The sequence below is a fragment of the Condylura cristata genome, unplaced genomic scaffold (assembly GCF_000260355.1).
Source record: "Condylura cristata isolate star-nosed mole 26May11 unplaced genomic scaffold, ConCri1.0 scaffold00017, whole genome shotgun sequence".
NCBI lineage: Eukaryota > Metazoa > Chordata > Mammalia > Eulipotyphla > Talpidae > Condylura > Condylura cristata.
In genome coordinates, this window is record NW_004567118.1 from 10748232 (window position 1) to 10765050 (window position 16819).

At 32.8% G+C, this 16819-nt stretch overlaps 1 protein-coding gene across 1 annotated transcript in view; it reads left to right on the forward strand.

The window, feature by feature from the left end:
• The window catches only part of STXBP4 (syntaxin binding protein 4), a 125913-nt gene that overhangs the window by 40634 nt on the left and 68460 nt on the right, over positions 1-16819 (forward strand). The window contains exons 11-12 of the mRNA XM_004684393.2: positions 1439-1528; positions 4911-4976. Coding sequence (XP_004684450.1) covers positions 1439-1528; positions 4911-4976 — 156 coding nt within the window. The remainder of the gene's footprint in view (positions 1-1438; positions 1529-4910; positions 4977-16819) is intronic.

Consider the following 16819-nt stretch of genomic DNA (forward strand, 5'->3'; position numbering starts at 1 on the left):
TTTGGTTTGGGAAAAATATGGCATACCAAAGTATATAGATTTTACAAAATATATACATATAAGTATATTACTGTTTAGAACCAAAAATATCTAATTAACTCACTATGACTCTAGTCATTGCTACTGCGGCTGTACAAGGTTACACACAGAAAAAGCAAGTTTGGAGCCTACACTTATGATGTGATAGACTTCAGCTTCTCGTCATCTGATGAGTTCACCACAGTGATCAGATATCACGAATGGATCATCTTAAAATCACAGAAAAGTGTTGTAAATCCCCTAATATGGGCGTTTCACATTTCGGTTCTTGTTAACTCAGTTTACCCCCAAAATTTTAATAAGTGAAACACAATTGAATAGCTATATCAGAAGTAAATTGTTTGTGATAAGGTGGCCATTTATAAGCTATGAAACCTTAAGACAAGTTACTAACATTTTGAGCTCTTTTCCTCAACTGTAAAATGGAGATAAGATTATAGCAACTATATTATATTGCACATATCTATACAGACATGTGTTTTAGCACTGTAGCTGCACATGGTAAGCGACTAATAATTTGTATTGCTTTCCTACTCTGAATCACTTTTCCTAACTGAAGTACTCTTTTGAACCCAAAGATATCTCCACTTAATCCTTTAAATTATATTTTATTATTTAAAAATTCTGTTATAACTCCTAAATATTAGAAGATGACTATAATTGGAACTTGGATTTTTATCTCTGATAAGATTGTCATTTTACCTTGTAATTAACTATAAAATAAATCATGGAGAAGTTATTTAAAAAAAATGTCATTTCTGCTATCCTGTTGTTACTCACATTCACATGAATTACTAATATCTTCAATCACAGTTCTGTGCAGGAATCTTTTTAAGCCACTTAACTGTTACATTACATTGTTTAAGTAAAAGAAGACACATAATTGACTAGTAGACTTTAACTGGGTTCATGTAAACTGCCTTGTTTAATAATGTCCAACATTTTACTAGCCTTAGAAACCACGTATTTGGAGTGGATGTTTCAGGGAATAGCCTATGTTCATAACTCATGAAATCTTTCTTTAAATTGAGGTGAAGTAGGTTTGCATGTCTGCGTTTTGGTAGTACTACAGTATCCTCCCTCAGGTGTTATTGCCATGGTCACCCACCACCAAAGCACCTGCAGTCTACCACCACAGTCCACTGTGTTCCCAGTAAAGTCTTTTTTGACATTATAAACATTTAGACTTCTAAGGAAAGTTGTATTGTGCAAATAAGAATCACAAAGATAACAACAGAGAGTATATACTTTATAATAATCTAAATTCTGTTTAAAAACAATCATCTGATTCCCAAATATTTATTAGAATGGAAAAGCTGAAGACTCACCAAAAAGAATTTTTATGTTATTTCTTATAATTAGTAGCTAATGCATACCTTTTGTATTTTAATATTGACAGCTCCTTCACTGTGATTCTTTAGAGGCAGATGAAATGGAGAGACTTAAGCGTGAAAAAAAGGATGCATTGGAAGAAGTGAATAGACTTAAGGTAATCTCCAAATTAGCTCCTTTACATTTTTTTTAAGAAAAAAAGAACAAAAGAAAATGATGTATTTTGAGTTCTGAGCTTAGTAGCTTAGTAGAGCTTAGTTTTATTTTTAACAAGAGAATATGCAATCAAGCAATTTAATATTAATATCAATTGATATTGGTTATTAATATAGAATTATTTGAAATTTAATTTCTTTTTAATATTTCTTTTTATTTATCTATACATACAGGAACTGTGGTCTAGGCAGGAGGTGCGGGGGAGCGGGGGGCTGGTGAGAAGATTCACCAGAGACAGAGTGGGAAGCAGAATAGGCAGGTCTACTGAATACACTGCTGAGGGGAGCAGCGGGTGAGACAGGCTAGTTCTGCTGCACCACATGGGTCAGCTCCCTGGCCAGGGATTGAACTCATGCTGCAGTGACTGGCTGTAGCTTGATAGCTCTGAAATTATCTAACCCCTGTGCCACCAGGGAGGCCTGAATTTTTCTTTAGTTCACATTCCAACAGTTAATTTTTGGTTCACACACTTATTATTTATATTTACATTATTCAGATAAGTTTCAGTGCATACAGTAGGTTTTGTTCATATCTTCTGATCTCTGGCTACTTGTCACTTTTTTTTCTTCTTCTCACATTTGTGGCTAGGGTGTGAAGCCAAAAAAGATTAGATGAGGAGCCAACAAAGGAAACTATGACAATTTTGGATCTTCAGCTGTTCATTGGGAAATACATTTCTCCCACGTTCGTGTTTATGATTCAGGGACATCTTGTTTTGTTAACATAATTTAGAATTAAGGCAGTGTGACTTAGGAAAGAAAAAGCACATAGTCAATCCTAAATGTACCTTAAGAGTTTGATTCTCTTTACATAGTTTCATTTTTTTAAGTAAAATATCAAATTTAAATGCTATTCTAATTTTGTACAAAACCCTTGATATTTTCCAAATCTTTAAGAACAGCAGCTTACCTACTTGATTTACTATTAATTCACGGTGGGAATATGTTTCTAAATTATTTTTAATTATTTTCTTAAATAAATGAATTTTCATTGTTTATTTTTTATTAAAGCAATATCTTTAATAAGAGAAAAGAATGAAATTTACTTACCACCTTAGTTTTTAAATCTAAACTCTTGAGGAAGCTCTGACTAAATATACCATGTTTATTCTTTCAGTTTCTTATGTACCCAACCACCTATTTTTTTAATATATATATGTATTTTGACTTTCACATTAGCATTATTATTTTCAAGTTAATGTGTACAAACCTGTCAAATTCTAGATTTTTTGGCCAGTTTCCTATTGATGGATATTTAGGCTATTTCCAACTTCTCATTATTAAAAATAGTTTCACCATAAATAGTTTTGTAGTTATATTTTTGATCAGTTGAACAATTGTAATAGTTCAAATTGAATAAATTTGTGAGTTTTGAATTGCTTTATCAAAGGATATAGAAACATCTTATGCTACTCAATTTCCTTTCAAAAGGTTAACCAATTCATATCCCTTTCAAATGTATATAAATATTCCACTAGTACCAAAATATTTATTGTGCTTCCTTTTATGACTTTGATGCCACTATTTTTATTGGTTTTTTTTTGGCATGACAATTAAGATGAAAAGTATTAATTTAGTTCTCAAAAGAAATTGATAAATCCCTCATATTCTCTTAGAAAACAACTCCAGTTTTTTTTTTTCATGGCAAGGTAGCATTTTCTATATGAGATACCTGTATAATAACTTTTAAATTTTATGGTTCATCTGACTTTGTAGAGACTCTGATATCCTTTTCAGCTTCTAGGGTTTGCTATTATTAAAATAAGTGATGTGTTTTAGTTTTGTACTTGAATATCAGTATTAATTATTAGAATTTTAACTTAAAGCTATATTAATGTTACATTTAAACATGGTTACCCTGAGGAGCTATTCAATAAATTTGTATACACACTTAAAATTTATAAACTATAGCTGAATGCATCCTAAAGTGATAATACCTAAATTCTCAGTAAAATATATTTTATGTTTTATACTTACCTTTTCTGAAACCCTGCCAACTGAATAAGCACCATGTGCTTCAAGATACAAAAGAATATATAGAGCAGATATTTCACTTAAGATGATGTTTTATGTCTTAAGCTTTTCCATTTGTATTATACATACATAGAAAAATAACAGAAGTTGTTAAATAAAGTTCATAGATGTGTAGATAGTCTCTCATCTCTTCCTGTTATTCTGTGATATCTCTATTCTGCCTGTCAGACTGGAGGGACAAATAAAAACTTGATGCCAATGGCTAATTTTCACTTTGTAAAAATGATTTTTAAAACTACAGTAGACTTAGCTTAACGTGAAGCCTTCCTGCAGAATTTACAATGCCACTGTTTCCAAAGCTGAATGAAAATCGACCTATTTATCACTTACAAACATAAACAACTAGAACATAAAGAGTGAGGTTGACTTGCTGAGCATGAGCCAGCACCGTCACTGCTGGTCTCTGGAAGATTCCTTAGATTGCTGTGTTATGTTCGTCTTCGTCACTGTCATTTCATTTCTTAGGCAAAATGAGCTGAAATACACCAGAAAGCAGGTTGCTTCTCATAACATTACAATGTTGCTATGAATATACTATTCCATTTAATCTTGAAGCAGTTCCTATGCTCTAGAGGAAAATGGTTATTAAATTACTCTTAGTATTTCTAATTTTAGCAATAAATGTGGATTTATTTATGATATGCTTTACAAAATTCAACATTTTAAGGCATATGTTTAAATTAATTTTAAGTTCAAAAATAATATTTGATTTGCATGTAAATCATTTTTCTACCTTAACAATTATTATTTCATATTTTGGTTAAAGCAGCCATGTCTTCATTTTTTAAATAATCTTTGAAGAGTAGATTAAATTAGGAAGATAGCACTCAGCCCAATTGTATATGTCATGTTTAGTACAATAAGAAACCTTTACTTCTCACTTGGAAGAATACTTTCATACAATAAAAATTAAGGATGTTTCATAATACTCCACAGCTTACCAATGTAAATAATGCTTTTCAATTTCTGGGTTCTTTGGTGATGATAGCTATTACCCAAACTACAGTTTGTATTTACACATGTTCTTTCTTTTGTACTCCAGATATTGAGAGTTTACAAAATGGCTACCTTGTGAAATAAACAGAAAATATATTTCTATCACACTAACATAGGAAATAGCTGATCACTTCTAAATGTCATGTAGAAAGGCTGTAAAATAACTGGGACACCATTTTCAGATTACAGCACTGGGATGGTAGGGGAATTTAAAAGTTTTGACGTAAAGCATGAAAAAGCTATCCATCGATAGCTTCATAACAAGTTACTAATTCAGTGATTTTTTTAATACAGGAAAAATTGTTTGAATCAGAAAAACAAAGGAAACAATTAACAGAAGAACTCCAGATTGTGAAACAAGTAAGTCAGTATGGTATACATGTGTTCTGTGCATGTGTAAACAGATAGCATATAAAGCAAGGATGATTTATAATATCCAAGAGCTTACCAATGTAAAAAATATAGTACAAAATGTCTACATCTTAAAAGCACTCACACTAAAGGGCTACATCTGTGTTGAAGGCTTGCTTTTATAGCTTAGATGTTAAAACTACTCTTTAAAAATGCTTTCAAAATCAGAGATCCATGGACTGAAATTAAATGATGTTTCATTGCTGCTCTATTTTGTTTTCTTTGCCTTCCCTTTTACTTACCTTTTCCCATTTTCTTCTCTTTCTCATACCTCATTTTACTGAAAGAAAAAACAAACCTGTAAGAACAAAAAACTCCCAATGCAGAATATTTTTTACATTTACTTTTAGTAATAGAAAAGAAAATTTACTCTGCATAAGTCTTCAAAAATTTTTAGGGAGCTTAAAACAAAACATTTATAATGGCATTATCATAAAATAGTTTTAAAATAGCAAATGAGTAGAAAATTAAAACAACATTGCTAGGTATCATTGACAATGTCCTGATGTTGACCATCTCCCATGCAACTCCCAGAAAGCATAAAATCTACAAATAAGGCTATATAGCTTCCATATCTTCAACATGAGCAGAAAACACTACAACCTTCCAAGTACATATAAAAGACTATGAAAACCCCAACAAAGACTAGTCGCTTGTCTGCCGCTGAAAGCTGGATACAGTAGACATAGGAAGTGTGACTTAAACGACTAAGAAGAAACAGAGTAATTAGATAACAAATAAAATCACCCCAGAAAGAGAAATGCAACAGTTAATGCTACAGATCAGGATTCGGTTGTTCTCAGCACTTGAAAGTATGCACAGCACATGTGGTGACCTTATAGAATCATTGCTTCTGGGGAGAACCAAATATAGAAGTGATATTCTTTGGAGACAGGGTAAGAAGAGAAAAAGGAAATAAGTGAGGGAAATAAAGGATCTTGCAGAAATGAAAGATAAATAAGAAACATCAATTCTCTCCATTTACTGTGCCCCTTGACCATCAGCAACCTGATCCATAAAAGACATTGCACAGAAGAGGGTGCTGTTGAACTAAGAACTCTTTCTCAGAAAGAAAAAAGTGTAGGGGGGGAGAATCTGTTCTCATCATTACAAAACAACAATAAAAATCAGCCAGTATGAATTATTAACACTTTCCTCTTTATGAAAACTTTCCAAAACAATTCAACTGCAAGCTGAAGTAAACTGTGACATAACACTCCAAACTCAAATATTCACAAGTAAGCATTTTGTTACTAAGAAAAGCAAATCTCACTGAGAAATTTTAAAACTTAGACAGAAATTGACCAAAAAAAAAAAAAAAATCAGGAAGAAATGAAATCAGAGTTCATAACGTTTGGGAAAGAAATAGAAGTAAAAGACAACATTATTTCAAAAATGAACAAGCTACCCAGCAAGAAATTACTCAAGTGAGGAACCACTGAAGAAAATCAGAAAAATAAAATAAGCCAAGAAGTAAGAGGTTATTGAAGAATTAAATGCAAACTGAATAGCACTTAACATTTTAAACTGTAATCCAAGAAAAACGTTCAGTTACAATAAAAGACCAGAATCTATAATTGGGAAGTAGAGTAGTTTGACTTGTCAAGGTCAACTCTAGGGCATATCCAAATGAAACTATTAAACTTTAAAAATAGAGAAAAGAATGTATAGAACTTCTAAATTAAAAGATCTTGCAGTTTATAAGAAAGTAGAATTAGCCCTTCATTAGCCTTCCCACACAGCATGCAAAGTACAGTAATACTAGAGAAGCATTTTCAAGAAATCAACAGAAAATGTAAATTAGGCATATTGTATACTACCTATCTAACTTTCAAATATGAAGGCCATAGAAAAGCTGCTTGGAATATGCCAGAATTTAGGGAATAGTGCTTACAGGTGGTATTCCTAAGGAATCTAAGAAAGGATGTGTTTCATGACTGGAATAATTTGGCAGAAGTTTCAAACAATGAGCATTTCATATATATTATTGTATAGCTGAGCATAAAATGAGAGTGAGTTTAGGAGTAAGAGAATGTAGAAATAATATATGCCTACCCAAAAAAAGAAAAAAAAATCAAAACATACATTTAAAAAAAATTAGGAGGATAAGAGAAAAAAAGGGAAAATAGATAATTAGATAATGAACATTCTGTTTTGATAAGGTAGTGAAAGGTAGTAGTAGATGAATATCATTTAAAAAATAAGAGGATAAAGGGAAAATAATCATTCTCTTCTATAAGGACAGTTGTCAATGATCAGATAGTGAAAAGACTAGATAAAAATGGAGGGGATTTCAGACTCTATATGAAAAGTAAAAACGCAAAGGCAGGATAAAAATACAGACCTTAAATAAGAAAACAAAATTTTAGGCAAAAGGGCACACAAAATAAACACAATAAATAGAATGTGCACAATCATTAAAAAAAAAAAAACAATTCGATGGAATTGAGGCCAAACATAAATCATCTTAGTTAACATGAGTAACACATCTATTAAAAGAAGATATTTCCTTAGCAAAATGTTGCCTAACCAAACTGACCCCAGTTCAACAGAGAAGTGAAGTTATTAAACTATCCTACAGAAAAGGACCAGACCAGATAGTTTCATAGGGAAATTTTACCATACTTTGGCAATCAAATCCAAAGTTACATAAAAGACTTCAAAATATTAAAAAAAAAAAGAGAGAAAAATTTTAAACTCTTTTCTTGAAGCAAGTATAACATTTGATGCCTAAGACTGAGGAAAATAGCACACACAAACAAAATGTGAATAGACAAGCAAGCAGCTTGGGACATATGAAATGAAGAAAAAAATAAGACTTTCTCATGCAAACGACATAAGTCACCCAGAAAACCTTGGATAGTCAGTGATACAACCAACTTAATTCCCAAGCTAGCACTATATAAAATTAATGTACAGAACCCAAATTCATACATAGATACAAATAATAATCAGAACTTTTAACAGTTGCAGTGAACCGAAAAATTGCTTAGAAAATGGTCCTAAAATGGGAATGGAAAATTCACCCCCTCAAAAAAAAGAGAGAGAGAGAGAGAAATACCAGTTAAATCTACAGTGAGTTAGGTCTTCAAGCTTCTAGTAATGATATGTAAGGAACTGATGGATGATACAAATCAGCTCTAAAACCAGCAGCACATTCTACAATAAGCAGCTGCTAAAGGAACTAGGGAGGCCAGTCAGACACACTGTTCATCTTGGAGGAGCTAAATGATGAACTAAATTTCCTATTTTAGAACTTTAGTGTGGAACAATCCAGCATTAGGGGAATTGACTCATTTGCAGTCACTTGATATTTGGAAATGGTTCACAGACAATTCGGTGGGGAAAAGAAGTTTGCTACAACACATGGTGCTAGAATAAGAAATACTTGTGTGACAAAAAAATAATCTCAATCCCTAATTCATATCATTCTCAAAAACTAACTGAATAGATTATAGTTCTAAACATAATAACTAAAACTATTAATTTTTAGAAGAAATTTTTGTAATCATAGGTTAAGCAAAGTTTTCAAAGTGTATAACTGTCAATTTTATTATATGTGAATTCTTCCTCATTCAAATTCTTTAAAAAATAACTATGCTAATGTAATTTCTGACCCATCAGATTAACAAAAATTCAAACGCTTGACAGTATATTTCTGGCAAGGCTGTTTTAAAACATTCTGAAACATTGCTAGTGGGAATGCAAAATGGTGCACCCCTAAGATATTTGGCATTTCTAACAAATCTATGTGTGTGTTTACCCATCAGCCTGACAATCTCACTTCTAATAATCTGTCTACCAATAATATTATAGTATATATGCATGGTAGTTATTGCAGTATCATTTGTAAATAGAAAATATTGTGACCTACTTTAATCTCTCAACCTAGGTAATTGACTGAATACACTATGATATATACATAGAATAGAGAAGTGTCACTGCACAAAAGAATAAGAACAGTATCTACTAAGTAATATGCAATGATTTCCAGGACTTACTATCAAGTTAAGAAAGCAAGGTAGAAGGAATGTAGATAGATAAAGATAGCTAGCTAGCTAGAATGCTATCTTTTGTAAACAAGAGAAACTACAAATCTGTTTATGTTTACAAAAGAAGGATAAATTACCCAACAGTGAGCTAGGTTATCTCCACTGTGAGTTGGTGAGATAAAGGAGAGAGTCACACCCCTCTAAAAACACTATTGAAGGTATTTTAGGTGAATGTTCACATTCTACACATTCACAAGATATATAACAAAATCAAAGATAGGACAGGGAAAATAAACTTAAAAATAAAGCAGACTGTATTTCAAATGTATGCCATAATCAAAAATAAAACTTTGTATTTCAAATATATGCCATAATCACATGAAAGGAAAAAGAACCCATTGAAGTAACTTATGATCATATATACGTTGAGTGTTGGACAATTTAGAATAGAGTGGAAAAGAACTGGAGACAAACCTTAAGACTTCTGTAGTGTTTGTTTTGTGGTTGTTACAGAGGTATGACCAAAGCAATTCTGAACTACTGTAGGATATTTTATAGGTCTTGGCAAATGTGTTGATTGTTGTTGAAATCTCAGCAAAAAGCAAAGACAGAATAGAATGAAGAAAGTAAAGAAAGATTCCTGTGGGGCAGCCTGGAATTGGAGGTCTGATATGAACACATCATTTCTAAAATATGTTTGTGTATGTGTACATGTATATGTGTGTGTATGTGTATATGTATATCTGTATGCATATATGTATATTCCCCAGCTCAGTTTTCAGCTGAAACAGCCAAGAAGCAGACGTACCACGTGGCATATCAAAGTGTCCAGATACTAAAAGGAACCCAGATTTTTTTAGATATCACCGACTTCAGGGCTGGGAGAAAATGAGTGTAAGATTAGTCTAGAACATCATATGCCAGAAAATAAAGAAGTGTTCAAAATGACTGGTACAAATCTTTTTTTGTGTGTTTTTTAATATTCATTTATTTATTTATGCTTACAGAACTGGGGTATAGGCCAGAGGTGTGGTGAGTGAGAAGATTCACCAGACAGAGTGGGGAGCAGAACAGGCAGGTTGACAAAGTACACTGCTGAGGGAGCAGTGGACAGGTCAGAATTGGTCTGCCACACCATGTGGGTCAGCTCCCTGGCTGGGGATTGAACTTGTGCTGCAGTGGCTTAGGAGAGCTTCCTAATGTGGTGCTTTAACCCGTTGCACCACCAAGGAGAGCCCCTGGTGCAAATCTTAAGGAACCAGTTTGAAGGGGCTCCCTCTGATCAAATCTGGAAGCACTTGAACACCAAAATAACTAAATACAATAAAGAATTATATGCCTTTGGGGAAAAAAGTAGTAATTCATGAGTTTATACTATCAATAAATAGTATAATTTATTAATTAGTTAATTAAAAGGAAGAAAGGAGGACTCTTGCTAATTATAGACTTTTGAGTGTTGACTGGAAGCTACAGAGAAGTTGCCAGATTTGGGAAGTCAGCAATTTGCATCTATTTTAGTAAAGACTGACTCAAAATAGAATCATGAGATATGAAATCTGAGGGGAAATTTTAAGAATTGATCATTTGCATGCCATGTGATTTTAAAGTGGCTCTCTATAAACTGCTTATTTATTGTGAGAGAAAAGTAGTAATTTTACAGTAGTAAAATCAAACAAGCTTCTTGACTGGTGTTAAAAATTGGTAATGCTAGCGAAGAGCAATGGACTTTGTGATTCCATATGTGGGCCTTAAAAGGAGACGTCACCTGTGTATTTTCATGGCTGAGAATGTATAAACCAAAATCTGACCTAAGGAAGCATTGAACAATACTGAAGTAAGGGACAGTTATTTTTTATAAAGGTGTGTGTATGTGAGTAGGGTATTGTATTCATCAGAAATGTCAGCACCATAGGGGGAAAATAATAGCAGAAAGGAAGGCAATAAAAAATTTCCAGTTTAAAAGAGGGTGAAGAGGCCCTCCCTGGTGGCGCAGTGGGTTAAAACACAGCACTGAGAATCTAAAGACGCTTCTGCATGAGTTCAATTCCCGCTTGCCCCGGAGGTGACCATATGGCGTGGGAGACCTCTCCTGACCTGCCCGCTGCTCCCCTCAGCAGTGTACTTCGTCATTCTGCCTGTTCTGTTCCCCACTCTGTCTCTGGTAAAGCCTCTCACAGCCCCTGAGCCTCTGGCCTGTACCCCAGTTCTGTATGCACAAATAAATAAAAATCTTTAATAAAAAAAAAAATGAGGGTGAAGAGATGAAAACAATATATATGACCTTAGTTTGGATCCTGCACTGTGACAGGGAAATGCAATAAATGACACTATTGGGTCACTTAGATGGTAGATTATATTCAAAGAATATAGAATTCAAGTTAATTTACTTAAATTCAGTAAATACTTGAAAAATACTAAAATTTTGGGGGATAAAGACCTGTTATGTAACTTACTCTCAAATGGGTAAGAAATAAGTTGTGTGTGTATAGTTGTGTACGTAGACATATACACACATATATAAATATGTTTGAGAGGGATTGAGAATATGCAGAATCTCAGCAGCAATAACCTCTAAATATTAGTGGTTGACAAGAGTGGTTTATTTTTTACTTACAAACATGTTGAGAAAAAGGTGACTGGTGAGTTAAGTAATTCTAGGTGAAGAGTATGAGAATAATTCTTTGTTCTCTTTCTATTCTTGCAGCTCTTAAATATGTTTGACTTATTGCCAAATAAAAAGTGTTCATAAGCTCTCTTATTTTTGGCCAATTTTCAGATCACATTTTTTTGTGTGTTTTGGTGTGGCTTTTAGATCTTTTAGTACTGCATTTTCAATGCCTACATCAATTTATATGGCCAAGCCTTCTATACATTTTAGGTTCTTTTTTTAAAAAAAATATAAAGATAAGTTTTATTTTAAAATTTTATTAAAAAAAATAAAATCCCCACCACGCATTTACCTGTGAACCATCACAATAGTTCCTTGTGCTCTTCTCTCCACTGTTTTGATTCCTTATCTTCCCCCTCCCTCACAAAATATCTCTTATTTTATGGTTGCCTGCCAGTTTTGTCTTATTATTGTTGTTATTTTTTTGCCTTGATCCCTAATTTGGTCCCCCTTTATTCCTCCTATAAGTAGAACCATTAAATATTTTTTCTTTATCCTTCTGGTTTATTTAGAAGAACATGATTCCTTTCAAGCTTTCTGAATCCCCAAAGTAGACATTTAATATTCTTCTTTGTTAATTTTTACATGTTGAATAAATTAGTATAGGGTTCTTCTTCTATTTTTAATTACAACTCTAGTCTCCTAAATGCTTGGCACTCAAAAACTTTAGAGTATCAAACATGTTGATAAGTAATAATTAAATTAAGGGTAATTGAGATGTAAATCTAAAGGGAAAAGCAGTTTTGCTTTCTTTTTCTAGCAATACCTACTCTTTCCACTTGAGGCCCTCCTATATTTATTTGTCTGATTGGATTAGTTTCTGTTATTAAGGAAGGTCAGGTCTACCTGAATAAATAATATGAGACTAATATGTATCATAATTTAACAAGATTCAGTAGGAAGAGATAGGACATAGTTGAAAAAAAATAAGCAGAATAAAAAATACTAACATCATTATTATTGGATAATGTCAATAGTAATGTTGGATTATATCGGTAGTAGTGGAGAAGATAATGGGCTTTGGAGTTAGAGGGTAGGTTTGAGCCCCTACCCTGCCTCTTACTTGCTCTTGATATTGGGGAACTATTTCTGTACTATTTCTGTAAGCCTTCTTGGTCTACTCACTGGTAAAACAACTCTGATAATATGATCAAAGTAGAGTATATGAAGTATTGAATAATATACATAGTTTAACTATATACTACAAATATACTACAAATAGTAAGCAATCAATCAGTATGAACTGTTATGTTCATTATTATAAATAATAGAATATACATGAAGATACTAAATGCTAAAAAAAAAAAAGGTGGAAATCATCTGTGTTAGCCATTCGATTTAGAAGAGTAAAACCTAAATCTGGCTGAGAAAATACATTTTATGAGAAGGTAACACGTGAACTGGTTATAGAAAGGAAAGAAAAATCCAGGTAGAGGATATGGCATGAAAATCAGTGAACGAAAGGGAAATTTTTTAAATTTTATTTAAAATTCTCAAATTACAAGCTTGTAGCTATAATCTACAAAAATCAAATTTGTGGTACAGATATTCTTTCAAATTTGTTAAAGAAAGGCAGATCAAGTGGGTTCTTAGAACCTTTCACACTTGTAGGATTTTAGCTTTAACTCTGAGTTAGATGAAAAGTACTGGAGAGTTCTAACTTAGCTTTAAGTCAGTAGAGTTAAGTAAGCCTTCTTTTATATATGGACTTCACTATTACCTGTTTAGAAGTTTTTATCTTTGTGTATAAAAATGTGATGACTCTCTTGTTCATAGGACTTGAGAGCTTAAGAGCTTAAAATTGTCAAAACATGTTGTTTTGATTCATATTTTTTCTTATCACCATCATGAAAAGCCCAAGAGTGTAAGAAAAACATGGACAAATGAAAGTGTTGGTGAATGATGTGGGGGTGAGGGGTTTCCTTAAATATCAGTCTGAAAGTTTAGACAATGGACTGCCATTGAATATATTTGATAGGGGAATTATCAATTCTACCTACAGTCTGACCCCAACTTCTTGGCCTTTCATTTTACCACTTCTCACGACTCACTCCCGGTAAGCCACCATCACCTCCTACGTCTGTTGTAATTACCACTTCCTACCAGATCAGCCTACTCCAACCCTTGCCCCAGTCCCATATAATGTAATCTGAACACAGAAACATCCTTTTCACATTTAAGTTAGAACTCTCCAGTACTTTTCATCTAACTCAGAGCTAAAGCTAAAATCCTACAAGTGTGAAAGATTCTAAAAACCTATTTGATCTGCCTTTCTTTTTTAACAAATGTGAAAGAATTAATATCTGTACCACAAATTTGATTTTTGTAGATTACAGATTACAAACTTGTAATCTGAGAAGTCCAATAAGACTGTGCATGCCTGGCTCCTGTGTCACAAGGCTCACCTAAAGTTAAAGAAATGTACTTGGAGTTTTCAAACTTTTGAAGTCAGTTCATCATTGATACTGTTAGAAAGTTCTTGTATTCTGTGGAAACTTCTTGTGACTTAACTGATGACCTTTCAGTTTCATAAAGTATCTCTCCCAACCTTTTATTATTATTATCTAGCAAAAAAATACTGTCTCTAAAAATGGCTTACTCTTTTCCTTATAAAATCTAAGCAGTTTAATAGCTGGCTAACATTACAGGGTGAACATTTGCTTCTGATTTCAGATGGTTAATTTCATTGGTTCTTGTTTGACTTAGAGAATACTTCTTAACAAATTTACCATGCAGCTTGCAGAAATGCCTCCTAATACTGCTCATCTGTTATATGTTTTTAAAAAAATTTGCATAACAAACAGTTTTGTAAATTGCAATTGCATTCATAGGGAATTTTCTAACACACCTTCTCCTAGTCCCTTTTTATTATCCCATTATATTACTAATTACTTCATCTCCACTTTATTCTATACCAGTGTCTTCATTTTTAATTAAAACTTTTCGATAGCTACCTTTCTAAATGCAAAGAATAAATTTAATTATATTCTAATAAAAATAAGTATATCCATTTTACTTCCAATTATGATTTACTATAACCTATGTTGTTTACATAAAATATTCCAATAAGCACTATTACATTTGTGTGTGAAAAGACTTTATAAATGAATTCATTGGTAATAACAACAACACTTAATTTACCCTGCTCAAATGACGCACATGCCTGACACAAGCAATACATAGTTCAGCTCTAATATCTTAAGTGATGCAGTGATTAACATGAAAATAATTTTACCATAACAAACTTCGTGTAATAAAAAGAATTTTTAAATTTTTAAATTTTAATGCAAAGTCAATTAAATAAAAAATTCAGTTATTCAGCCAACTACTTATATATCACTTGTTCAGCTATCTATGCAGCTACATATAGCTGTAGATCTAGAACATCCCTGTTACTAAAAAAGTAGTCCATGTCATCAACACCTGGAATTTCATTAAAATTTAGTCTCAGGGCCTACCTGGTAAATTAAGTGAATCTAGGTGAAGAGTATGAGAATAATTCTTTGTTCTCTTTCTTTTCTTAGGTTATATATATATATATAATTAATATTAAGATATATATAAGGTAATATATATAGTATAATATATATATATAGTGTATGTGTGTGTGTGTATATATATATACATATATATATATCTTAAAATGTGAGAAGTACTTGTCCAGATAATAGACAATGAGGGGACTTGGCTGGGTAATTTCAGGGGAATTTTACCAGATATATCAATGGGGTTTGTATGAAAGATTCCAGAAGGGTAGTAAGCCAATAACAGAATACGTAGTAATAATCAGAGAAGCAGTGAAGGCTTTGTAACTTAGTGACTGAGAGGCTATAATAATGCATTTAACCAAACAAAAGAGATTGAGAGTGAACTTATTTAATGCATAACATTTAATGTATATTTTACACTTTAGCAAAAATAATCAAGAATATATCTATACGTCCGTTTATGCAAAATCACTTGTCTACTGGTACAGCTATTCATTTCAGAAACTCTTGAAGTTAAAATATTCAAATATACCACTATAAATCAACCTTTAAACTTTCCTTTTTTAAAAGTATGTGAACTTGGGCCCTCCCTGGTGGTGCAGCGGGTTAAAGCACAGCACTGAGAAGCTAAAACCACTTTCGCATGAGTTCGATTCCCGCCTGCCTCGGAGGTGACCACATGGCGTGGCAGACCTCTCCTGACCTGCCCGCTGCTCCCCTCAGCAGTGTACTTCGTAGATCTGCCTGTTCTGCTCCCCACTCTGTCTCTGATGAAGCCTCTTACCACCCCTGAGCCTCTGGCCTGTACCCCAGCTCTGTATGCACAAATAAATAAATCTTTAAAAAAAAAAAAAGTATGTGAACTATACATACCATTTAGCCTCTCCTAATGTATGTAGAATATCATTCTTTTTAAGGGGCTTCCAATTATACAAATAGAGTTTGTCCCCCATCCTGCCTTTTATTATTATTTTTTAAATTGCATTTTTTTTTGTTAAGGTAATATTGGTTTACAACACTGTGCATAATTTAGGGGATAGGTTCACAGGTCTTCCAATAACTGTTACCACAACACACCACCACCAAAATATAACCTTACACCACATTCCATTAGGTCGCCTCCCCCTTTGCTTTCCACTTCCACCTCCCTCTCTTGAGGCCTCAATTCTGCAGTCAGATTTCTAGGGTTTGTTTTGGTTTAGTTTTGTCTGTTCCGTTGTTTTGTTTCTCAATATTCCTCATAAGTAAAATTACCCAGTACTTTTTTTCTCTTTTTAATTTATTTAGCTTAACATTATCCCCTCTAATTCCATTCATGTTGCCCCAAATTGCAAGATTTCATCTTTTTATCACCGGGTAGTATTCCATTGTACATGTGCACACATAAACATCCCGCATGTTCTTTATCTGCTCATCTGTCATTGGACAGTTAGGTTTTTCCATCACTTGGTTATTATGAATAGTGTTGCAGTGAATGCAGGAATGCATATATCCTTTCAATTTAGTGTTTTTGCATTCTTGGACCCCCAGATACCCCCAGAATAGAATTATTGTATCTTATGGTAAATCTGTTTTTAATATTTTGACAAACCTCTTGCATGCACTTACAGTTTGAGTTCCCATCCTTTAGTAAAAATGTTACCT